Genomic DNA, 26,943 nt, shown 5'->3' with positions numbered 1-26,943 from the left:
TTGATGTTCCTACTATGTCCAAAGGGTAAAAATTGGCCCATTCTTTCAATTGATTCATAATAATAATTTATTTTGATGTTTGCATGGTAGAATGACCATCTTGGAACCATTGCTAAGCTATATACTAGCTAGGTACCAGCAAAATGAGGAAAAAGAAAAGAAAGAACTTATTGTAAAGTGGAATTTTCGCCCAATTGAATCATTTTGATCCTAGTAGGATAGTTTAGAATCATCGATCCAAGCTCTATAGGAATCATTTTTTACCAGGCAAGAATAATTATTAACTTGACATCTGAAATCATCTACAAGTGCACTAATGAGCATTTAATAAGAAACAATAAATAATTTAGTGCAAGCGTACATGCCAAGTCTATAGGGAGTATTTTATATGGATGTACAATAATTATACACTGTATTTTGAGGTAGTGATCTGCCTCACATTGACAGCAGGTGGTAGACAGACGAATCAACCGATCCTGAAAAGTACAATCGTTGATCCCAGACATATAATCGCCCAATCGGGGCCTCGGAATCATGGGCCAAACCCAATCGTTTTACGATCCCAAAGTTGAATCAATGTGAGGTAGTGGTCTGCCTATTGACAGCAGCTGGTAGACAGACGAATCAACCAATCCTAAAAAGTACAATCGTTGATCCCAAAAGTATAATCGCATGATCGAAGCCTCGAATCATGGGCCAAATCCAATCGTTTACGATCCCAAAGTTGAATCATCTACAAGTGCACTAATGAGCATTTAATAAGAAATACTGGTTGATAATTCACTGTGCAAGCGTACAAGCCAAGTCTAAAGGGAATATTTTATATGGATGTACAATAATTATACACTGTATTTTGAGGTAGTGGTGTGCCTCACATTGACAGAGCTGTTAGACAGACGAATCAACCGATCCTAAAAAGTACAATCGTTGATCCCAAAAGTATAATCGCCCAATGGAAGCCTCGAATCATGGGCCAAATCCAATCGTTTTACGATTCCAAAGTTGAATCGTCCAAAACCTTGAATCATCAGGGTCTAATTGTTTCAATCCCAAAAGTAGGATCACCTAATTCTTAAAGTGTTCTACACTAGGTTCGTTCTGAGAGTTGAATTTTTCTAGCTCGAATCGTTCCATCAAGGATCGCTCCTTCAGGAATCATATTGGTTAGAATCATTTGCTAATAGAATTGTTTTCAGTGGGAATAGTTTTCGAGAAAAATCGTTCTCTGGTAGAATTGTTCAGAGGTAAATCGCCCAAGTAGGATCATTGATCCTACTAAGAATAAATTCCACAGGCATTAAAAAAATAAAAATATTAGCTTGTGCAAGGACTTTGACCAGAACCTCAGACCTTGACGTGTTAAATCTTGAAGAAAAACTATTAATAAAAATATAAATCTTTCTAGAAACACCAAAAACATTGGAAAATCAAGAAATTTTATGAAAACATATCAAAAGATTACCCAAAAATCCATTAAATAAACAAAACGCATCGAAAATCCAAAAACATCAAAAAACCAAGAAAAACCATTAAAAAAACCTTAGCAAGTGATTATAGTGTTGGACCAGGTGCTTGTGCATTTACATTCGGGCCGAATCATTGTGACTTTATTCTTTAACCCAACATTCGAGCACGAAATGCTATCGTACACGCCAAAACTAGGGAGTGGGACAAGACCAAGAGTCAATCTAACCACCGTAGTTCTTTTGTGTTTTTTGTTTGAGTGTTTATAGAGGTGAAGTATGTGTGATTAGATTGAGCTTTTCCCAACCCATAGCCGTTCTTTTGTTGTTTTTACTAGTGGACATGGATGGTTGAGTTAAGCTTCCACTTACAAGATCGAGTTTAGCAATCTCTCTTGTTAGGATTTTCCATTGACATCATAAGCACTAGATTAGATAAAATAGACTAATTGCTAAATTAAGAATTTTCCACTATGTCCAAAGGGCAAAAATTGGCCATTCTTTCAATTGATATATAATAATCATTCATTTTGATGTTAGCATGGTAAAATAACCTTTATGTCCAACAAGAAGAAATAGTCCATTCTTTCAATTGATTCAAAATAATCATTCATTTTGATGTTCCTATATGACCAAAGGGTAAAATTTGGCCCATTCTTTCAATTGATTCATAATAATAATTTATTTTGATGTTTACATTGTAGAATGACCATCTTGGAACCATTGCTAAGCTATATACTAAGCAAAACCATTGCTAAGCTAGGTATGCCAGGTACCCAGCAAAACGAGGAAAAAGAAAAGAAAGAACTTATTGTAAAGTGGAATTTTTGGCCTATTGAATCGTTTCAATCCTCATAGGATCGTTTGGGTTAGAATCATCAATCCAAGCCCTAAAGTTGAATCATTTTTTACCAAGCTAGAATACTTATTAACTTGACATTTGAAATCATCTACAAGTGCACTAATGAGCATTTAATAAGAAATAATGGTTAATTCAGTGCAAGCGTTCATGCCAAGTCTATAGGGAATATTTTATACGGCTGTACAATAATTATACACTATAATTTGAGGTAGTGGTGTGCCTCACAATGACAGCTGGTAGACAGATGAATCAACTGATCCTAAAAAGTACAATCGTTGAACCCAGAAGTATAATCACCCAATCGAAGCCTCGAATCACGGGCCAAACCCAATCGTTTTACGATCCCAAAGTTGAATCAATGTGAGGTAGTGGTCTGCCTCACATTGACAGTAGCAGCTGGTAGATAGACCAATCAACCAATCCTGAAAAGTACAATCGTTGATCCCAAAAGTATAATCGCCCAATCGAATCCTCGAATCATGGGCCAAATCCAATCGTTTTACGATCTCAAAGTTGAATCGTTTTACGATCCCAAAGTTGAATCATCTACAAGTGCACTAATGAGCATTTAATAAGAAATAATGGTTGATAATTCAGTGCAAGCGTACATGCCAAATCTATAGGGAATATTTTATATGGATGTACAATAATTATACAATGTATTTTGAGGTAGTGGTGTGCCTCACATTGAAAGCTGCTAGACAGACGAATCAACCGATCCTAAAACGTACAATCGTTGATCCCAGAAGTATAATCGCCCAATCGAAGCCTCGAATCATGGGCCAAATCCAATCGTTTTACGATCCCAAAGTTGAATTTTCCAAAACCTTGAATCATCAGGGTCTTATTGTTACAATCTAAAAAGTAGGATCACCCAATTCTTGAAGTGTTCTACACTAGGTTCGTTCTAAGAGTTGAATTTTTCTAGCTAGAATCGTTCCATCAAGGATCGCTCCTTCAGGAATCATTTTGGCTAGAATCATTTCCTAATAAAATTATTTTCAATGGGAATAGTTTTCAAGAAAAATCGTTCTCTCTGGTAGAATTGTTCAGAGGTAAATCGCCCAAGTAGGATCATTGATCCTACTAAGAATAAATTTCAGTGGCATTAAAAATTTTAAAAAATTAGCTTGTGCAAGGACTTTGACCAGAACCTCAGACCTTGACCTATTAAATCTTGAAGAAATACCATTAAAAATATAAATCTTTCTAGAAACACCAAAAACATTGGAAAATCAAGAAATTTTATGAAAACATATCAAAAGATTACCAAAAAATCCATTAAATAAACAAAACGCATCGAAAATCCAAAAACATCAAAAAACCAAGAAAAACCTTAGCAAGTGATTATACTTTTGTGTTTTTTGTTTGAGTGTTTATAGGAGTGAAGTATGTGTGATTAGATTGAGCTTTTCCTAACCCATAGCCGTTCTTTTGTTGTTTTTACTAGTGGAGATGGATGGTTGAATTAAGCTCCCACTTACAAGATGGAGTTTAGCAATCTCTCTTGTTAGGATTTTCCATTGACATCGTAAGCATTAGATTAGATAAAATAGACTAATTGCTAAATTAAGAATTTTTCCACTGTCCAAAGGGAAGAAATTGGCCATTCTTTCAATTGATTTATAATAATCATTCATTTTGATGCTAGCATGGTAAAATAACCTTTATGTCCAACAAGAAAAATTAGTTCTTATGTGATTTTTGTTTGAGTGTTTATAGGAGTGAAGTATGTGTGATTAGATTGAGCTTTTCCTAACCCATAGCCGTTCTTTTGTTGTTTTTACTAGTGGAGATAGATGGTTGAATTAAGCTCCCACTTACAAGATGGAGTTTAGCAATCTCTCTTGTTAGGGTTTTCCATTGACATCGTAAGCATTAGATTAGATAAAATAGACTAATTGCTAAATTAAGAATTTTTCCACTATGTCCAAAGGGCAAAAATTGGCCATTCTTTCAATTGATTTATAATAATCATTCATTTTGATGCTAGCATGGTAAAATAACCTTTATGTCCAACAAGAAAAATTATCCCATTCTTTCAATTGATTCATAATAATCATTCATTTTGATGTTCCTACTATGTCCAAAGGGTAAAAATTGGCCCATTCTTTCAATTGATTCATAATAATAATTTATTTTGATGTTTGCATGGTAGAATGACCATCTTGGAACCATTGCTAAGCTATATACTAAGCAAAACCATTGCTAAGCTAGGTACCAAGCAAAATGAGGAAAAAGAAAAGGAAGAACTTATTGTAAAGTGGAATTTTCACCCAATTGAATCATTTTGATCCTAGTAGGATAGTTTGGGTTAAAATCATCGATCCAAGCCCTATAGGAATCATTTTTTACCAGGCAAGAATAATTATTAACTTGACATCTGAAATCATCTACAAGTGCACTAATGAGCATTTAATAAGAAACAATAAATGATAATTTAGTGCAAGCGTACATGCCAAGTCTATAGGGAGTATTTTATATGGATGTACAATAATTATACACTGTATTTTGAGGTAGTGATCTGCCTCACATTGACAGGTGGTAGACAGACGAATTAACCGATCTGAAAAGTACACAATGGAAGGTCTCCTCCAATATTTTCGTTCATGGGGATGCTAGGTATGATGACACCCAATTTTGGTACCAAAATAGCATCGACAAAGTGGTTCTGCATTTATAAATTTAATATTTTATGCTAAATTATTAGCATTTATGCCAATGTCTTGTGCTTCTTGATGTATCTTTTGACAATTGTAAGTGTTGGCATCAAATAGCAAATCCACAATTTGTAAATGCTGTGCACATTTGCTCGCAACTTTGGTAGGGCATAAGAACTTTAGCATGTAGGCACAATAAAAGTCTCAATTAGAACCTTAGGATATACATGTTTTTTAGTTTCTTTCATATGAATATGAATGAAAAACTAAGAAAAGTTGGTTGGGTAGTTGGAGAGGAGTTGCATTATTCATGAAAAAGGAGTGCTTCTTCTTTTCTTCCTCGCTTCCATATTCTTGCATTATTTCTCCTCTATCAAGGCTTCTTTGTATGATTATGGCTCCTTTTAGTGATGGTGTAGGTGAAGAAGATCAAGATCATGGCATAGCTTATTGCTCCTCTATCAAGGCTTCTTTGTAAGAACAATTATGGCTCCTTTTAGTGATGGTGAAGAAGATCAAGATCATGGCATACCTTAGAATGTGTGTGTAATTTTGGGCATTTTGTTGTGCAATTTCTTTCCTTTTCTCCTTCCCAAAGCCTAGAGAAAAGCTCTCAGCATAATACTTTGCTAGCTTTTACCCACAAAATTGGACTACAAAGAGATGTATTTCATTGGGCTTATGATTGCCATATCATTTTTGGGCTTCAAAAAGTGGTATCATAATTTGTTTCATGTTGGGATTCTCAAGTGATGACTATGAAGCCATATTAGATTTAGAATCCTATCTTGTGAAGATGTTTAAACCGTTTTCTTTTGAGGGTGTTTCAAAATTCATGATAGGAATTTGTTTGATAATGTAAGGATGGGAGATGATTGGTGGTTCTTCTTCAAATTGGCTCATGAGGACACTTCGTAATTCAGTGTTGGAGAAGTGATGATGCCCATATTTGGCATAGTTAAATCTATTTCACATGTATTTTCATGGACATATTTGATGTTTGAGCATTAATTTAATGGCATTTATATGCCTATGTTTTATAAATTTGATATATCATTTTGTTATAAATGATTGGCTAAATAGTGGGTCCATATTTGTAAATGCCAAATCACATTTTATTTCTTACATTTTATGAAAGCATATGGCTTTTTAGTCATTTTGGTAGATTTGAATAAGGACTCATAGACATTAGGAAATGCAAAAATGTAATAGTCCTTTATTTCAATAAAGAAAAGGTGGTTTTGGGTGGTCGAATAAAGTTATTTGGGAGAGTGCACAAGTCTATATGTCCCTCCATTCTTTTCTCTCTCTCTCTCTCTCTCTCTCTCTCTCTCTCTCTCTCTCTCTCTCTCTATATATATATATATATATATATATATATATATATATATCCTCTTGGAAACATTTCTACCAAAAGCAAGAGTACACAACACAACAAAGGCCCAACAAATATTTCAATAAGAAAAATGATTGTTCTGTCCAAGTTCTTATCCAAATTGAATTCAACTATAAATGTGGAGAATAGGAAGAAAAGAAGATCGCATATAGATCTTGCTATTCGTGGAGACTGGGTCATGCAACCTATGCAAGCCTTATAAGGTTAAGAATGCGATCATAGAGCCACACGTTGAATGAACCTACAGTTCTTCAATAGGTGGCCACATATTGATATGAAGATAAGGTTTTAATTAAACCTTAACTTATCAAAGGGTAAAAGATTATATACCAAATGATGTGTCATAATTCCTAGCATTGTGTCTCAACCTTTCCTAACCAAGGTCTAACAATAGACCCACTACTAGAGGACTCTCAAGCTCCACTAACAAGCACATGCAATTGTTGCCCTCCATTTACTACAACCACATTATTATTTGCATTAGCCTATATAGGATCATTTACCAGCATATCCAGCTACTCATCTCATCAAAACAACATTTCTACTCACTCATGTCTCATATGTAGTAGGGTTATAACATCTATAATCTTTCTACTCAAGGGAATATTCAATAAAGATACATTTTTATGCCTTGGGATCTAATTTTCTTCTCATCTCATCTGGTACATATACATGTGCAAATGCACCAAAACACTTTGAAGTGTGCCAAATCTAGTTTTTTACTAGTAAATTTTTGTTCAAGTGTCATGCCATGAACTGCTATAGTGGGGGTCCTGTTCATAATGTAAACTGCAATTACTATTGCTTCAACCCAAAAAATAATGAGGCATTCCTTTCTTGTTCATTAAAGCACGGCATTTACAATATACATGCTCTTCCCTTTTTCAACCCCATTTTGATATGGGATGGTATACATGTATGTAAATTGTCTCTTTATCTCATGCTCTCTAGATTATCATTGAATTCATTGATTCTCCCCCACCATTTGATCTTAGTCATTTTATGTGGATACATTTACCTTTCTCAACCATAGTCTTGAAGCTTTGAAAGTTCATAAGCACTTCACTTTTCTCTTTCATGAAGGATACCCAATACCTTCCTAGTATTGTTATCAGCGATACATAGTAGTGGCATCCTTTGATGGATGCCATTTTTATTAGTCCCCAAACATCAAAACGCATCTCATCCAATGGTCTTTGACTTACATTCCTATCATATGGAAATACATGCTTAGATTGTTTTCTCAATTAGTATGCTTCACATAGTTTATGCATTCCATCTACTTTGAACTTCTGCAAACATGAATAAAACATGCATTTTTTTAGCCATTCAATATTGACATGATCAATACACTTATACCAAATGTCAATGTTTGTAATCACATCTGTGTCATGTGCAAACATTGTAGCCTTCATTTCAAGCAAACATTCAGCCATTTATGTTGTCCTTTACAACCACCTGGCACTGGTTATTAAATTCTTCTATATAATAATCATGAGAGTTATACCTCACTTGCAGGGCCATGCTCAACCATTTTTCCAACAGACACCACTTCATTTTCTTATCTTGTATAGATAATGGCACCTTACCAACATGTGCAATAGGATACATAGTATCATCACATGTTTCCACATACCCTGGTTTTTTCATTTTTGCATGTCTCTAAACCACTCTCCATGACTTGTCATGTGGTTAGAAGTACCTGAATCAACATTCTATACACCTCCAAGATTTCGTGTATATGCAATCATAGAACTAAGCATATGTTGCATCACAAAAAGCTGCTCACTACTATCTTTGGCTTGCTTGCTTGAAGATACATAGTTCCCTTGCTGCAATTTTCCACTTTTAATGTCGTTTTGTTGTTTATAGCATTTCTTTGCTATATAACCTGGGTTGTCATAATAATGACACTCCACGTATTTCCACTCTGATTTCTTGACCTCTCTAGCTCCCATGTCTCTAGAGTGGCCTCTTCCTCATGTTTATACATTAGATTCATGTTGTTACAGCCCATGATTTCTATTTCCAAAACAACCTGCACCTCAGCCTCTAGATAATAATCTACCCTACCTCTACCTGTGTTCGTGTAGAAGACACGCTCCTATATATTTTCAGAAGATGATTTACACCCGACATTCATCTCCTCAATAATAAGAAGAGTTATAAGATCCTTGAAGTTTATGAATTTTTTTTAAGTTTGAATAGGTGTCCGAAATCAATCATACTCTTTGTCAAGCCCATTCAACACTAAGTCATCGTCATCAATAGGAGCTCCAATGGAACCGAGGGCATGTGTAAGCCCTTTAACTTTCAATGAGTAATCACACTGACTCCTCATCTTATTCCTTTGCACATTATGTAGCTCTTGCTTTAATTGTATCTTTCTTACCTTGGTACTTGTGCTACACAGCTTAACAACCAGGGTATCCCATACATCCTTAGGTATCATTGCATCCTACATGTGACCTATCATAGCATTTAACACACTAACAAAGAGCCAATGTGGCGAGAAGGATCGCATTGCCATCAACTGTCCAAAGAAGCTAAAAGAAGAGATGCCAAAAGTGAATGTAGTACCGGATGTGCATGGGAACACATGACATGTTAGCCAGGACAACAAGATTCTAAAGGCATGGGAACAACTCAAGGATCAAGCCGCACTCTTTATGCTTGATGATTGCTCCACTCATAACTTCACATGCCAAGAAACGGCTTTTGCTTTGGGATTGGCTGCTACATATTTCAAGGAGATGACGATGATGGACTAGTGGCTGCCCTGATCATTGGAAAGCTCTACATTTACATACATGGGTATTTGGATTATGAGCATTCTATGGTTGCACCATTGGAGAGTTGGGATGTACTTTTGGGAATGCCATAGCACTCACATATCGAATGATATCTTGGGTATGGAACCAAGAAGCTTAATTTTAGACAGAGAGATCGAGAGCATGCTATTGATGCCAGTTCTCCACGTGATACCATACTCATTGCATCTAACATTTAGTTCAATAAAGCAATGCAAAAGTCTCTTTCTTTGTACTTGCTTTTTTGAAAGAGGTAATATTAAGTATAGGATAAAATACATGTAGACTCTCTTACTCATGGTTGGCTGAATTTTCTCAGTTTTTGGAAGGATTGTTATATACAAGCTCTTCTAGGAGAGAACTACCTATGGAGACTCGAGGATCATCATATAGATTTTGTGTCTCGTAGTTAATTGAGTGTTTAATGATGCAATATTATGAGTGCAAAAGGTGGATGGAGGATCATCCAAGATGTGTGTGGAATGCGATGCATGTAACACATAAATTGGGGTTCCTTTGCATCAAGAGGACCACACCGTGGCCTGTGAGAGCAAGAAGATGAATGATGCCAATGTTTGTCACAAAAACCACATGTGATTGCAATCTTCATTGCCTATCATAATGGCTTTTTTTTAGATGAAGGAAATATATCATATGGATGTGGATTTACACACATATGAGCCATTTTATATGTTGTAATAGCACATACTTCATGAAGGACAACTACCTATATGTGCCCAAAGATCTAACACATAAAATGATAGATGAGTGCATCTCCGTTTGCAAGATATAAAGGTATATGTATCACCTCCCAAATTCTTTGACAGATACTTTTATGGGCAAGTCAAGCAAGATTATGTATCCTAACGCTTGGTTTGCTAAAGTGAAGCTATAAATTCAGCTATGTTGGATCGTTTGAAAGGTTATGTTGAAGATCCACTATGCATTTTATATAAGCCTCATAGAGGTATGTAGAGTTGGGAGGATCCACTGCACAGTGGATGATTTGGAAGAGGTTTTATAGGTATAACATAGTGTATCAAAAAGAGCACAAGCAAGCTTTTCAATTGTGGATTATGAAAAATTATCAAGAAGTGAGGGGGAATGTCATGAATGAACTCTACTCTGATAATATCTTTGGCCTAGAATGGCCACACAATGGGTTTAGATAGACCCAAGGCCTTGGATGAGTCCATACAATTGGGTCTAGATAAAAACCAAAGGGCTTGGATGACCCCCAAGATGGTGTGGATGAGCCATGATGCTTCGTGTATATTTACATCTAGCACACAGATGGCATGTCTTTGAGAATGGGAGATTTGACCAAATACATTTAATAATCGTGCAACATGCATTCATGGCTGCTTAGAACAATGGGTTTGTATACAATGTTATGCTTACTTGCTTGATGTGTATATGTGTATAGGCTTAGAGATAAGAGAACCACTCTACCTCTACTCCAAATACTGTCGGGGGACTACATCTGTCGTCGACCAACATATCCTAGCGAGGTCTTCTCAATATTTTCTCTTCATTAGGGTCACTTCCAAGTTTTGATTCCATTAGCCATTCTATTTAACTTTAATTTACGTCCTATATGTTTAAAGAAGGTCATTCTATGTTCTACTTCTCGTATATGCCTAACCCTTCTTGGGTCAGGATCGAATGGAGATATAGGACCCCAATTATTGGTTCTTGGACTTCTTCCTTTGGTTAACGAGAACTCTCACATGATTTTGTAGTAGTATGTCTACATGTGTGCAAGGAACTCTAGATTAGTCAATTATTTATGTCTTACTTTGTGTACATTTGGTCAATCAATGAATCAATCCTTTCGTCATGTCATGCTCCAAGAGCTCCATTTCTTCTTGGAAAGCTAGTTCCACCGCTTCTCTCTTGCGAGGAATGCCACAATGTTACATTGTGGCTACAAGTCCTTATCCCTCTTCTTGGCTCACACATTTCCTCACACAAGCTCGCTAGCATGCAATTAAGAAGAGAATTAGTAAAGTATTCAGGCAAGAGCAAGAGTCAATTGCACAATGGAAGAGTATCTTTACATAATGATAGAAAATGAGCCCTTATGTATTCACACTTAAAAGTGTGGTCGGTCTGGCACCCATGGATCATAAGTGACCTATTGCTAATACAAGTTTAATGTCATAATACATCCATGAAGTACATTATTAGAGCCTTGGAATGGATGTTCTTCCTTCTCCTTTCTTGTCTTCAAATATTGAACTTCAGCATGACCTCCATAGGCTTTTTCATGGTGAGGATTCTCTGAATGAGGGTATGAATGTGGAATATGGTACCTAGAGCTTTTCTCCTGTTTATGATACAAGGGAGTAAGCTCCTTGATGATGCTATCACAAACCAAGGTCTTGGAGACACTTGACCTATCAAAATGAGATGAATCTCTTTCTCCTTGACAAAGATGAGAGGAGGTAGCTGAAACTTCCTCATGATGAGGGAGGAGTTAAGGTCTCTCCAGTACCCTAGGTTGGAAAGTAAGGAGTTAAGGATTCTTGAATTGCATCAATAACCTACCACTCCATGAGAAAGTAGATATGATAGAACCAACACCTTTGGCTTGGTGGCCACTCCTCCGCATCCTCCTCAAATGTGAGCTTCTCCAATGAAGCTTTCTTCTTGGCCTCCATGAAGTGTTTAATTTCCAGATCTTCGTGGATAGCTTTAAGCTCCTTGGTCGCCTCTTCAAGACGAGCAAGGCATTGCATAAGAGCCTTGTTCATCTCAACCGGATCTTCCTCTTGAGCAATCTCCTTCCCCTTGAGCAGTCAGAGAGTCTCATCTCCATGGCCAAAAGCGTTGGATCAGAAAGAATTACAGCCCAATGTGGTTATGTAGAGCTGAATATGAAAAAATAAGGAGTGCAATGCTCGAGAGAGAGAATAACCACTGAATGTCGTTATGGTGAGACTTATTGGAGAGAGACGACAGCACCAAAATGATGGGCTGATGGGCGACGGGCTGGTGCGTCTAAGAGAGAAGATATATATATATAGGTAGCAAAATATTCAAAGTGTTGGCAAGGGTTTTTGAAGGATACTTACAACCTGTAAAAGCCCACAAACCATGTCAACATACAAGTTCACGCACATGGCCTTGCGGGAGGTAAATCCGGACATCCCCGGCCCAGCAAGACTCACACACACACACATCACGCAGTAAACCAAGACATTGCATGCTAAATCCATGGTTCCAGGCAGCCATGAATGCATGTTGCACGCACATATATTTGGTCAAATCTCCCATTCTCAAAGACAACCATGTGGACTCATCCAAGTCTTTGGGTTTATCCAAACCCATTGTGTGGCCTATTCAGGCCAAAAGTTTTGTCAGAGTAGAGTCCAGCTGATGATTACGAGCAGGCACTCATGCACAGGGGCGGGGGTGTTGAACACACAGGTCTCTTTGTCAATAAAATAACGATTTATCAACAAAATTGACTGTACATGAACCTCTCCAACCACTCTGGAGACGTCTTTTAAAAAAACTTTTCTACAAGAGTCTCAAAACCAGAATGTTCCCATTGCTAGAGGGATGAGATTTGGTTTTGATGTAACTTTTACATAAAGAATGCTGAATTATTATGTACAGTCGGATAAAGAGTGTATAAACACACCCAATATAAGTGTAAACAAATGCAGCTATGATGCCTCAAGGTCAAATGAATGAGATTGACTCTTGGATTAGCTTATTTTGCTGTACCTATTTTTGCCTGCTTCCAATCTTGTAGCTTGACTTTACAATATATTGGCATGACTGCACATCCCATGAGACTTTGTGGGTGTTTTTAAGTCACTTTAGGTAATGATGAGCGAAGGTGTCAGCCTGTATGCCGGCAGGCACCCCATGCTTTCAAATTGTGATACTCTTTTCTGTCCATCGTAGTCCAAACTGGCTCCATATTGTACCAGGAGATGTGTTTTGCCAAGATAACATAATACTCCTTCCTGAACCTGGACGTGATTTCAAATTGCTGGCCTTTGTCCACGCCCATGTGTGATTTTGGGACATTAATTACTGGCTTTTGTCCATGCCCATCCTGCTTCAGCAACCACCGATTCAGGTAAGACAACTGCCGATGTCGCTGACACAAGCTGCTGCAAAATGGGCTCGGCATCTTGAAAAACTGAAGTGAGGTGTATCTTCATCCTTTCCTGGCTTTCATGGATTGGGCATTGCATGACCTACCTCGAGGTCACTTATTAGCTTTCAGTACCCAGACTCCACAAATTTTATTTCTCTGTGAAGTGTAAGAAGTATAAATGGCCTTTTCGTCCTCTCAGACCTTTGGCGTGTGGGACAGGAGGACCCAGGGCTCTCATCTCTCAACTACCCGGACATTGTACTGCTCATGAACCCTTGCCTTGTTCTCCTGCCACCATAGCTCAGCTTGCTTCTCACTAAAGCGTTTCCGACTGAAAGATTGTCCACCAACATGTAAAGCCAAAACAAGTAGTCTTACATGTCCATGTTTACATTCAAGTACTTACAAACAAAAGCACCTTATGGCAAGCATAACATGCAGCTCCAACAATACTTCAAACTTGACGAGAACAGCAGTTGAGAGAGATAAATACCTGAATCTTACACGCTTAAGGTCTCGTCCCCCGTCTGCCAATGACACAAAAGTGATGTATACCCCTTGCTCATCCTGTTGAACCCACTCCACTCCTACTTCATGCCCGTTCTCTGCCGGAGTGTAGTTAAAATGCCTTGTTCCATCTTCACTTCTTAAATGAGCATCCAATCTATCATCTGATAGCCTGCTTGGAACTTGAGCTGAGATCCCTCTTACATAGCCATGAATAGGTCCGTCACTGACTGTATATGGGGTCATGCCATTAGCAGTAGGGTTGGGAACATGGGGAGTACTATGACCCTGAAGTCGATTGGTTCCATTAACAACCGGTGTTAATAAGCCATCTGGCCAAGGCCGTGTAGCAACCACTGGGACACTTGAACCAAAAAGAGGTACTGTTGACAGTCTATCATAGTGGTTAAGGTCTCCAGGCAAGTGCTCTGTCATGCCCTTGAGCTGTGTATCAAAAATTAAAAAAAGCAGCATTTAGATATATATCCAGCATCTATACAAGAAAAATTAACCACTGAATTTGAGAGATAAAGTGTGCCTGCTTTCAATGATAAGGATTGCTTTTATACGCAAAGCAAGCCAATGGCAACTTTGTGCCAGAAAGACAAACTTTCAAGAAAACCTAAGCTCTGGTTCCAAATGTAACACTCTTACATAGGGCCACATTACCTGTGCCGTTAATGACTTGATCACATCCTTCGCAGCTTTGCATTTTGCTGTCTCTTCTCCAGCTATGTTTATGGCTTCATGCAGCTGACGTGCTGAATGCTTCAGCTCTGCATCCTGGAGCTGGCAACGGCGACTGAGATTCTCCACCTGAGAATGTGCAAAAAAGTACTTTAATGTGTCATTTGACAAATATATCTGGACAAAACCAATAACAAGCAAAGGTGCTTCTTACACTTGTTATATTACCATGTTATTGAGCATAAAAGCCTATGCTAGTTACATTATCATGGTGTTATTCTCGAATCATCTTAGAATGCTCTCTTTTTTTTTTCCGTGAAATGGTGTTTTATATTATATGTAAAAATGTACATCAGCCACATGGCTCACACAGAACCTATGGCCCCAAAAAAACCCCCACAAAAGATCCTCTAAAGGATCATGACCATGCAAACCTGTACACTAATAAGAAAGCCTCCTAGCCAAATAAGCATCCCAGATAAAAGCATCAAAGATGAGCCAGCCGAGCCGCCGTAGACCATAACGAAATAACATCTACATCCAGTAGCTGAGCTGAGAGAAGAGAAGAAAACTGCCAAAGCAGCAAACCGCGGATACATAGAATGTGCCCATGTATTCCAGACAAGGAATCAAAGATGAACCCATTCCGTGTAGTCCAAATATGCCAAAGTCCTGTCCATCTAAGGAAATGGAATATCACAAGGTGACTGTCCGAAGTAATGACTTGAGGACAAATCCCAAATATCCACTGATGAGCCGAAACAATAGACCTCTCTACTGCCTCCCAAACGCGAGAGACAAAAGACCAAATCTGACGGGCCACTGGACAACTCATGAACAGATGCATAACTGTTTCAGTGCATGTCGTGCAGAAGAAGCAAGAGGCCAATGTAATTTTACGACGGCTGAGCTGATCCCGTGTAGGTAACCCTCCCACCAACATCCTCCAAATGAAAACCTTACCTTGGTAAGGGAGTTTAGACTGCCAACCACGCATAAGAGTTTTTTGCCACCATGATTTAGACTTGTGCAATCCCCACACCTTATTGGCCTTGGCTGAAACCCAATCTTTCTCTGATACAAGCTTATGATAGACCTGGTTAGCTGAAAGTGATATCAAGTCACCAGATTTACATAGTGCCCAATCAAGCCAAGGCTGATCTGCAGATGGCCGAGACAATGGAGTAAAAGGCTCAACTGCATGCATGATTAACCCATAGTGGCTGAAATGTCCGAGGAACCCTAAAGTGCTGCCGAATATGACGAAACGAATATGGCCTGTCACGACCAGGTATCACAGCATCTCAGATTCTAACCAAGCCTAACCTGACCATGCGGTTGAGTCGTATGCGTGAAGCATCTCTGTCTGGCCAAACAATGACACGCGACTCCACAAATGTTTCGAACTGCAAAGAGTTCAAAAGTAGTCTTTCATGACCAGGATCCCACCGAGCCAATAGTAGAACTTCATGCCAAGAAAGGAGAATATGCGATAAAATGTGAGATGAGCGAATACGGACAGGATGAGCCGCATTCACAATGTCCCACCATGAACCCTGCACACGTGTCCGTCCATGTGACAATCCCTCCAACTCAATCAAGTCACGAGCCATGAATACCCAAGGCCTCCAACTCAATCAAGTCACGAGCCATGAATACCCAAGGCTGCTCCTGCAAACACATATCCTGAAAAAGCGCCCACCTACGCGCCACCATATGCAAGCGGACATCCAGTAAAGCAGCCCCACCCATTCTTTTGGGCATCGTTATGTGATTCCAAGCTGTCCATGTTTGACCCATAATATTTCCTTGCCTCTTCCACAGCATAAACCGAATGGGAGCAACCAAACGGAGAAGAGATTTGTGCGTCCAAGGTAGCAAAGGCAAAAAATAGGAAATCATGCTAAGCATAATAACCTGAGCTACCTTAACCCTCACGTGCATAGGCCACCCTTGAGCTTTCCAATACACAAATTTATCCGAGATCCGAGCAGAAATCCAAGCAAGAAGCGCTTGGGGATCCACATCCACACCCACCGGATACCCAAGATGACGAACAATGTCTCCTGTATGCACCACACGGCCTTGCCACCCTAATGCCTCAAGATCAAATTCCGTGCATTCAATGAGGGCTGATTTTGTTGAATTTATTTTCAACCCAGAAGCCAATGCAAAATTATTCCAAGCTTCCATTGCTCGATCTATATTGGCTTTTTCGGCCCTGAGAAACATAAAAGTGTCATCCGCAAGGGCTTGAGCAACCAATTGCTTGCCATGAGGGAGATGCAAACCAACCACTTCACCATGCGATGCCATAGCATCTAGGCGAGATAACATAGGATGAGTGGCAATGGCAAAGAAAAGAGGGCTAAGAGGACAGCCCTGCCGGAGAGAACGGGTGAGAGAAATACCATTCGAAAGTCCTCCATTGGGCATAATCCGCGTGATAGAGCCAGAGCCAAGTAAATGCACCAAATTAGCCATTTTGGGACCAAAGCCCATGGCTCTCTCTCTCTCTCTCTCTCTCTCTCTCTCTCTCTCTCTTCTCAAGGAGGATGGTATCACTGTATGACCACACATTGTCATCATGTAGTATCATATGGATAATTTAGCTTATGTCGCTAGTTTCATAGAGTTTTTGTTTTCCATGGTTCAGTGTTCATCATGGATACTTGTACTACCTTTGGTCTCATACACACTCCGGTCTATTGAAGACATCAATATCCAGGCAGCACACCTAGCCACCGCCACATCTTCCACCAGTCACCCTGGATTAAACACATCAGTTGCAGTACACTAGTCACCCTGGATTAAACACATCAGTTGCAGTACACTAGACACCCATGGCACAGGTAATGTGGCTGTACACAAGTCACTAACAGCACAGGTAATGTGGTCCGTCACTGACTGTATATGGGGTCATGCCATTAGCGGTAGGGTTGGGAACATGGGGAACAGTACTATGACCCTGAAGTCGATTGGTTCCATTAACAACAGGTGTTAATAAGCCATCCAAGGCCAAGTAGCAACCACTGGGACACTTGTACCAAAAAGAGGTACTGTTGACAGTCTATCATAGTGGTGAAGGTTTCCAGGCAAGTGCTCTGTCATGCCCTTGAGAGGCGTATCAAAAATTTAAAAAAAGTAGCATTTAGATATATATGCAGCATCTAACAAGAAAATTTAACCACTGAATTTGAAAAATAGAGTGTGCCTGCTTTCAATGATAAGGATTGCTTTTATACGCAAAGCAAGCCAACTCCAACTTTATGTGCCAGAAAGACGAACTTTCAAGCAAACCTAAGCTCTGGTTCCAAATGTAACGCTCTTATATACGGCCACATTACCTGTGCTGTTAATGCTGATTACCCATGGCCTTCTGGCTTGAGGCAGACCTCCATGCTGCAGCTCCGGATCTGAGAGATTCTACAGAAACACAGGGATGCCCCTCACAGGCAGTGGATGTAGGTAACATGATAACTCTCATGACGCCATAGATTTAGCTATTTTAAATCATGTTGAGGGTTACCTCATTGGCCAGAGGCTACCTTGTACTTTTACAAGTTCACGTTGTACTCACATGATTATCTTGTACAGGTAGCTAGTCTCTTCACTGTATAGATATGGAACCCCCTCGTCCATTTACTTAGTGGTCATATGTTGGGGGCCCATTCGCACATATCGTGAGGAGCTTTGAGTATGGGCCCAGCTCGGTCACTCGGAGATTGGCCACCCGCCCCCTCCCTCGCCAAGCAAACATCACCATCTTCTTCCGAACCTAGGAGGACACCCACACAGTGGATCCCGTGGACCACCTCGGGATGTTGCGGCCCCACCTCGCCTGAGAGGAGTTACCTCGGATCGGACATTCGCACTCGAGTGTGCTTGATGCCCATGCCCCCCCGGATAACAGCCACAATCCACTCATCAAACTCTAGATCTAGGAAATGCTCCATCGCCATCAAGCTACCTTTCCACGTGATGTAATTGAGGGAGACCTTTCGGCCATACTCATTAGCCCCATGCTTGATATGTTGGCGGGCTGATGCTCCTGTCATGTTTGATTTTCTTGCATTCCATGATGAGATTTCCATGACATTTTCGTATCAGTCCATTAACACTAGTTCTGTAATTGGACACTTTAAGGGTCCTGAGACACTAAAGTGTCCTGAAAAGTTCTTGAATTTTTGTGGGCAATCTATTAAGAGTTTTGAAATGCTTAACATCCACAGATGTTCCTCAAGACCCAAAAAATCCTTGAGATTTTTTAAATTGCACTTTTCTTAGCTTTTGCAAGGCAATATTTTAATTTTCTTAGACACATGCTGATAAAATGCATGATTTTTGCTGTTTTCAAAATAGTAGTAATTTGGACATAACTTTTAGAAGGGACATAGTTTGATCATGAAACTTGGCATAGTTATGATTAGTTTTTGATAAAAAGATGATCAAATTTTGCATTTTTATTTTTTACAGTTTTTTTAGAACTAGGCGATAAGAACCTACTTAAGTGGAGGCTAAGTTAGTGTCATACACATCAAATTATGGCTTATTTATCTCATCTCAAGCATGAAAACCAATAATCAACATTCTCATTGATAGGGCTACATTATTTTTTAGTGGCGTGATTGAGTTTTGATAATACGCGTTACTTTTGCTGATTTTATGCAGCTTTTTGGAAAAAATTCTAGGAAAGGAAAATGATTTTTTTTGGTGAACTTCTACCTCCTTGGACTGATGTATGCTATCAAAATATCTTGGGAAAAATGCTATTGATATCATTGGATTTTTTTTTTTGAGAGAATGATGCTTGCATATTTGGAAAAATCCTGAAAAATGTTCATTTTCAAGACATATGCTACTTTGTTGCTTATGTACTTCCAAATAAAAAGGCATTTTATATGTTTAGCATCTTTTACATAAGCATAGGGTTATGTTCTACATGCCCAATGAAGCATTTTGGTTTTTAAAGCCTACATTAGGAGTTTGATTTTTTTTTCACAACTCCCAAAAAAGGACACTTAACTGTCCTATTTTGATAAGGATTGCTTTTATACGCAAAGCAAGCCAACTGCAACTTTATGTGCCAGAAAGACGAAATTTCAAGCAAACGTAAGCTCTGGTTCCAAATGTAACGCTCTTATATACGGCCACATTACCTGTGCCGTTAATGCTGATTACCCATGGCCTTCTAGCTTGAGGCAGACCTCCATGCTGCAGCTCCGGATCTGAGAGATTCTACAGAAACACAGGGATGCCCGTCACAGGCAGTGGATGTAGGTAACATGATAACTCTCATGACGCCATAGATTTAGCTATTTTAAATCATGTTGAGGGTTACCTCATTGGCTAGAGGCTACCTTGTACTTTTACAAGTTCACGTTGTACTCACATGATTATCTTGTACAGGTAGCTAGTCTCTTCACTGTATAGATATGGAACCCCCTGGTCCATTTACTTAGTGGTCATATGTTGGGGGCCCATTCGCACATATCGTGAGGAGCTTTGAGTATGGGCCCAGCTCGGTCACTCAGAGATTGGCCACCCGCCCCCTCCCTCGCCAAGCAAACATCACCATCTTCTTCCGAACCTAGGAGGACACCCACACAGTGGATCCCGTGGACCACCTCGGGATGTTGCAGCCCCACCTCGCCCGAGAGGAGTTACCTCGGATCGGACATTCGCACTCGAGTGTGCTTGATGCCCATGCCCCCCCGGATAACAGCCACAATCCACTCATCAAACTCTAGATCTAGGAAATGCTCCACCGCCATCAAGCTACCTTTCCACGTGATGTAATTGAGGGAGACCTTTCGGCCATACTCATTAGCCCCACGCTTGATATGTTGGCGGGCTGATGCTCCTGTCATGTTTGATTTTCTTGCATTCCATGATGAGATTTCCATGACATTTTCGTATCGGTCCATTAAGATAGTTTTTGATTTGTCATTTTTTATGTTATTTTTTGTTCCATGATGAGATATGCCATGGACATTATTGTATCACTTTGGTCTCATAGACCCATTGGGTCTTTAGTAGACACTTAATCTCTCTCTCTCTCTCTCTCTCTCTCTCTCTCTCTCTCTCTCTCGCGCGCTTGACAGAGATCGCCTCCCACGACTAGCACTAGAGTCCTCTATGCAATTATACTACGAAAGGGAGAGGGAGCGATTGCGATTGAGACGAGCTGGACTGCCCTGCTCCTCAATGACACGGCCACCACCATTACCAACACATGCATGGTACTCTGAGGTAGTCGAGACTCGAGTTGTTTCATGCACGTGGCATACATATAGATTTTTTTTTTTTCCGAGAAAAGATTCTTTCATTAGTTATATAAAAACGCCCGTAGGGCTACAAAAGATCCTCTCCTGCTCACAAGAAAAACAGAGCAGTGAACAAAGCAAGGCAGCCCGGGAGACTCTCCCTAGGTGCTGAAAAGTACAAGCATCAGTACAAAGAACTGAGGGGCTAAATCATACAATAGGAGGGGGGAAAAGCCAAACAGGTGGCCTGTAATGCCAACGGGGGGATCCCGCGTGTAGGGTATAGAAGGGGCCGCTGCGCCAGGTGGTGTGAAAGGCCTGGCGCCGCAAGATCGCCTCATCCGAGTCCCCCCGGATGCGGTCATACTGTCCTCGCTGGGTGTGGATCAACTCCTGCCAAATCCCCCGTACAGTCTCTGCTGGTGGCTCCAGTCTCCCCTCAAAGGCCCTGAAACACCGGGCCCTCCAGGTGAACCAGATGGTGAGGCTGCTGAAGATGGTGAGGCTGCTGAGGAGCTCCCATCGCAAATCCCTCTCATGTGTCCAGCTGGCGGACGAGAAATCCGGTGACGGAACAATGCGACGCTGGCCCCTAATGAATCTGATGGCCTGACTGTCCTGCTCCATCTCATAGCCCATAGCAGGCCCTGACGAAGTCAACCAAGAAGCGGCACCCCACGTAAACATACCCTCTGGAGAGAGGGGGGGCAGAATACACAGCATCCGCAGCCAAATCTGCTGCGTCTGAGGGCAATCCCAAAGGCAATGTCTCTGTGTCTCCATAGGGTGGCCGCATCGGACGCAGGCCGCCGGAAGACCGCTATAGACAAGCCAGGTGCCAACTGCTGAGCCCCTGTGGGCGACCAACCACTGGAAAGTCGAGATCCTGCGGGCCTATCGACTAGCCCAGAGCCGGGCCAAAAATTCTCCAGGAACTCCTGTGAGAGTCCCTGTAGCCGCCAGTGCCCCGCTGCAGCTGGAGAGACCATCCTCCTCGCCGTCAAAATATGCCGCCCCAGCCGAACAGTATACTGGAAAAAGGTGATCTCTGTGGCCTCAAGGGATGCATAAGGATCATCCCACTCGTACTCCCCAGGGTCCCACTGTAGCCGGGCCAAGGGGCGCGCTGCATATGCCCATATGCGCCAATCCGGGAGCACATCTGCAGCGTATGGGTCAATATGCCACTTTCGAGAAGCGACGGCCACTACCCGTATCCTCTGAAAGGTGCACTCTGCAACCAAAGGCGACTCCACCTCCACTCTCTGAAGTCTGCCCTCATCCTGAATCTCATAGTAGAGGCATCTGCCATCCTCAGTGCAAGCTCTGACAGCAATCAGGATCTCCAACTGTGTAAAGACTCCCATCCACCGTGGGGCCACTAGCTCGATAGGCGTGAACCACTCCTCTGTGAGTGCCTCCTGAATGTCATCCCTCATAATCAACCCCCCTCTAAAGTGACTCAGCCTCTCCACCTAGATCTCCTCTGGGAGACTGCAGAAGGCCTGCCAGTCTCCAAAGCTACGTGCTGGGCCTGCCGCCAAAGGTCCCCAGGCTAGACGAGGCCGAGAACCCAGCATATGACCCTGCTCTGTGCGAACCGCTGGGCTCCAGATGAGCGGCTATCTGGCCCGCTCCTCAACACAAGAAGGAGGTCGCTGAGAGAGCCCCGGTCTCAGCAGCTTCGAAGCTCTCAGGATGCTCAAAGCAAATCTATCCTCCCATCCTCTACTGAGGCCTGTCCTCCTCATCTCTATGAAGATCCATCGAATCTCTGGTGCCCAAGTGCCTCCTGCTGGGGGAGCCCGAGCCTGCAGCCGCTGCAAGAGAAGCTCTTTCCAAGGCTCAGCGCCTGGAAGCAGCCCCCGAACAATAAGCTTCCTCAATAAGGCTCTACTCTGATCGACTGGATCTATAATGCCCAAGCCTCCCTGAGCAGCGAAAGTGTAATAACTGCCCATGCAACCTTTACCCGGGCTGGCTGACCGTCCCGCCCAGACCAAAGAAAGTTCCTGATCAGCCTCTGTACCTCGCTGATGCAAGAGCTCGAGAAGATCCAGCAAGATGTAATGCACCACATGGTCGCTAACAGCACCTGATTTGCCACCACCACCCTCCCAGCCAAGGATAGTCGAGCTGTACTCCAATACAAAAGCTTCTTTCGAATGCTCAGAAGAAGCGGGGCAATCTGCTGCTCAGGTGACAAATCTAGTCCAATCTGGCATCCCAAATACCGCACTGCTGTGCCAAGAGGAATCCATCTAAAACCGGGGTCCGAGCTCCATGCCGGAGTGGGAGCGCTACTGATCCAAAAGGCCACTGTCTTGCGCCAATTGATCAATGCTCCCGAAGCTGCACTAAAAACCTGGAGCGACTGCTCTGCCCGAAGAAGATTGGCCTCTTGGCCATGCAAAAATAAGCCCGTGTCATCTGCAAACTCAGCATCGAGCAGGTCCTCCCCCCGGACTGGGAGCTGAAGTCCTCTCAAACCAACCTCCTCTGCCGTCAAATACATGCTCATAGCCTCCGCAAAGAAGAGAAAAAGAAAATGGGCGAGGGGACACCCATGACAGACTGATCTGGTCAGCTCAAAACTCGGCCCCCGTCCTCCTACAATCAACACCTGGCTACGAGCTGTGGAATACAGAGCCGCCACCCCTCTAATCCAACCTGGCTCAAAGCCCAGGCGAAGCATAGTGCCCTCTAAGAAACCCCAATCGACTCTATTGTATGCCTTCTCAAAATCGAGAAGCATCACGACCAAGTCCTCACCAAGAAATCTAGCTCGGGCTGTCGCCTCCCACAAGGTGAAGATGTTGTCAAGGATACTGCGCTCCTTGACGAATCCTGTCTAGGTAGCATGAATCAACTCCCCCAGGAAGGGCTGGATCCTCAAACTCAAGGCCTTTGCTAAGACCTTGTAGACAGTATTGAGGATCGTAATAGGTCTCCAATGCCGAATATCATCTGATACTCCCTCCCCCTTGGGGATAAGAAAGATCAAGCCCTCTGAAAAGCTCTGTGGCATCACCCCAGTGTCCAATACATACTGAGAGCCCCTGCGGAGGCCTGGCCCCAAAAGGTCCCAATAGCGCATAAAAAAGGCAGGCGTCAGTCCGTCCTCCCCTGGGCAACTATGTCGCGGCAGGACCCTCAAGGCCTCAGCAAGCTCAACCTCTGAAAGAGGCGCACCAAGAACTGTACGCATACGATCTGTGACCCTCCTCTACACATGGGCCCACACAGTCTGTCTGCAAGCATCCCGAGCCTCAGTGGCTGGCTCCGCTGCAAGCAGGTCTCTATAGAATCCAGTGGCAATGGCTCTAATCTCCCCGGGCTCAGTAGCTACCGATCCATCCGGCCTCCCAAGCTGACGGACTCCTGCTCGAGCATGGCGGGGTCCAGTAATCTCAAAAAACTCCCCAGTCACTCTATCACCAAGCTGCGTCCACTGAGAGGCCTGGCGACGATAGTAAAACTCATGTCTCTACTCCTCTGCCTCTCTAACCTCCTGGCGTGCCTTGCTCAGCTGGGACGCCACCCACTCACATGCAAGCTGCTGCTCCTTAAGGCGCTGAAGCGAAGCAAGGCTGCGTCTCAGCCGATGCTCCTGCTCGCGAATCTCTCCCAGCCGTGTCAAAGCTGCAGCGTGCAGAAAAGAGCTAAGCTCAATGAGTCCCTGGGCACACTAGCCTGCTGCATCCTGGTCAGAGCACTGACTATCATGCCAGATCCTCTCAATGTCCTCAGCGAGACTAGGATCTGTAAGTACCCTCTCTGGGATCCTCAACTGCAAGCTAGGCTCCCGTGTCCTCTCCTCAAATGTCAAGATAACTGGCGCATGATCTGAAAATGAGGTGCCAGCGAGAATGCCGACGGAGCCCCCTCGCTCCCCTAACCAGTCGCCCACATAAAAGCGATCAATCCGTGATAGATTAGTCCCTCCCTGCCGGCGATCCGACCGAGAGAAACTAAGACTGTCCTGAGAGCGGAAGAAGGCCCCATGCTGCCATGCATCAGTGATCCTCAGTGACATGCAAAACCGGTCCCAAGCTGCAAGCTCCGTGCCGTGCACTGTAACATGACTGCCTCCCACCCTATCGGCCGGATCCTCAAGCATGTTGAAGTCTCCCCCAACACACCAATGTGCAGCCTCTGGCAATGCATCCGTAACCTGGGTCCAGAACTCTGCTCTGGCACTAGCATGGTTGGGCGCATAGACATTGAGCACGCCCAATAGCTCATCATGCATCCTCAGAATGACATACTGTGCTCTACCAGGCACAATGATCCCTCGATCCACAATGGCCTGCCGCCATACATCTCCAATGACCATGCATACTCCTCCCTGTCCACCCAAAGGACCAAACCCTGCAGACCAAAAGGTGTCCCATCTACCAGGCATCACCGAACCATATCTCCGGATCCTGCTCTCACCCAAGTGGTGCTCCTGCATCATCAAAATATCAATGCTGCCACCAACCAGGCATCTCTGAAGCTCCTGCCTCAAGCAACCACGATAGCGTATAAAATGTGCTCCGCCAAGGCCCTGTACATTCCATGAGATGATCCTCATGGATGACCTGCTGAGGTGGATGCTGTCTCAGCCGTACGGCGGGCCTTCGCGAGCGGCTTGGATGGAGAGTAGTCCCCATCCGAGCGGCTGCGAATCTGCCCACCTGGTGTACTGCAAGAATCATGGATCAGGCGCCAGTGGCTGTGACCCATGGCGACTGCCTCCCGCTCAGAAAGAGCAACCTCGTGTATACATACATATCCAGGGTCGCGTGCTAAGTCTGCCACTATGCGAACGACCAAATGACGAATCCCTGAGGCATCCACACTCCCGGGATCCAAGAAAAAATGAGCCAACTCCCATAGTCGGCCTATCACATCTGTCACCTCCAGATCGCTCACATGGTGAGAAAACTCAACTGCCTGAGTCTTCAAGGTGCTAAGAGCGAGCTCCAGAGTCCACTCCCGGTCACATGGGCCACAGAGAGGGAACGAGAAGGCCACCGCTGAATCAAGTGCCTCCTCCCCGCGGGCCGGAGGTATCACTACATGAACTCGGATGGGTGCTGGCTCATGGGGGCCCTCTGCTCCAAAAAGCCGTGTGAAGGAGTAATCAAAAGCCTCCGAGCGCTGTCTAGTGCCGAGGCGACTCAGCCGACTGCGGATAGATGATATCCGTGAAGCCCGAATCGGCATGGTAAGTCTCCTCTGCGGTGCTCGATCAAGATCGGTGCTCAGAGCCCTCCTGACTGCAGGTGAACGCCAGGGGACTGCCAAGGCCTCCCGGGGAGCTAAGGCGAGCGGCGGGGGAGGAGGGGGGGGGGCGAGGGAGGTGGAGAAGGAGCCGCTGCCGAAACCGGAGCGGGGACGGGAGGCGGCGAAGGTGGAAGCGAGGCGGTAGGGGGGGGTGGGGGTGGGGGGGGTGAAGGAGGGGGTGCTGGCATCTCCTGTTCCTCAGTCGTCGCAGGGGGTCTCCTCCTGTAGGGGAGCAAAGCTGTTCCTCACGGGAACCCAGTGATGCTGAGACTGTGGCTGCTGCTGCATCGGTCTCTAGGCGTGCTGCTGTGGCTGTCTCCCTCGACGGCGCCCCTGTCTAGGCTGCCACTCCGAGGTCTCTGTGGCCTGAGCAGGTGTCCCGGAGGCTGCCTGTCGAGCCGCATCTGTGGGCGGGCCACCAGGGGCCTGCTGCTGCGGTGAGGGTCGGGGTCTCCTGCGAGGATAGGCCTTGGCCAGATGGCCGACCTGCCTGCAAATAAAGCACTGGTTCGGGAGCCCCGAGAACTCCACTCTCTGATCAATCCATCCCCCCCCTATCCGAGGTAGCTGAATGACCTTTGGAAGGGAGGAGATGTCAGGAACCAAAACTCTGACTGAAGGTAGCCCAGCTGCTCTGGCCACCACTGAAGCTGCTGTGGGGCCAGTCTCTAGCACCGAACCCACCAATGCTCCTAGCCTAGAAAGGAGCGGCAGGTACTCACGGCGGAGTCCAGGGAAGCAGACTGTAATATGGAAATCGGGCTACACATACACCAAACATGGGTGTCTCTGTCAAAGATTGGTACGAAGTGTGAGTTCTATAGAGATCACTTCTTGAGACTCTCCGAGGATGGATTCTTTGAGATCCGGGATACTCATGTCACATGCTATGCGTATCACGATT

The 26,943-nt window shown here is 43.3% G+C and overlaps 1 protein-coding gene across 1 annotated transcript in view; it reads right to left on the bottom strand.

Annotated features, from left to right (window-relative positions):
* Positions 1-12,626: 12,626 nt before the first annotated feature.
* Positions 12,627-26,943, bottom strand: part of LOC147612824 (PH, RCC1 and FYVE domains-containing protein 1-like) — an 83,307-nt gene continuing 68,990 nt past the window's right edge. Inside the window, exons 7-9 of the mRNA XM_086783466.1 lie at positions 14,485-14,631; positions 13,802-14,259; positions 12,627-13,639 (exon numbers count right to left, since the gene is read on the bottom strand). Coding sequence (XP_086639592.1) covers positions 13,543-13,639; positions 13,802-14,259; positions 14,485-14,631 — 702 coding nt within the window. The 3' untranslated portion in view covers positions 12,627-13,542. The remainder of the gene's footprint in view (positions 13,640-13,801; positions 14,260-14,484; positions 14,632-26,943) is intronic.

This window comes from Cibotium barometz, chromosome 45 (assembly GCF_041138505.1).
Source record: "Cibotium barometz isolate CiBa-2024 chromosome 45, ASM4113850v1, whole genome shotgun sequence".
Classification (NCBI taxonomy): Eukaryota; Viridiplantae; Streptophyta; class Polypodiopsida; order Cyatheales; family Cibotiaceae; genus Cibotium; species Cibotium barometz.
Note: the sequence above shows the minus strand (reverse complement) of the source record. Positions and strands in the feature narration are given on the sequence as shown.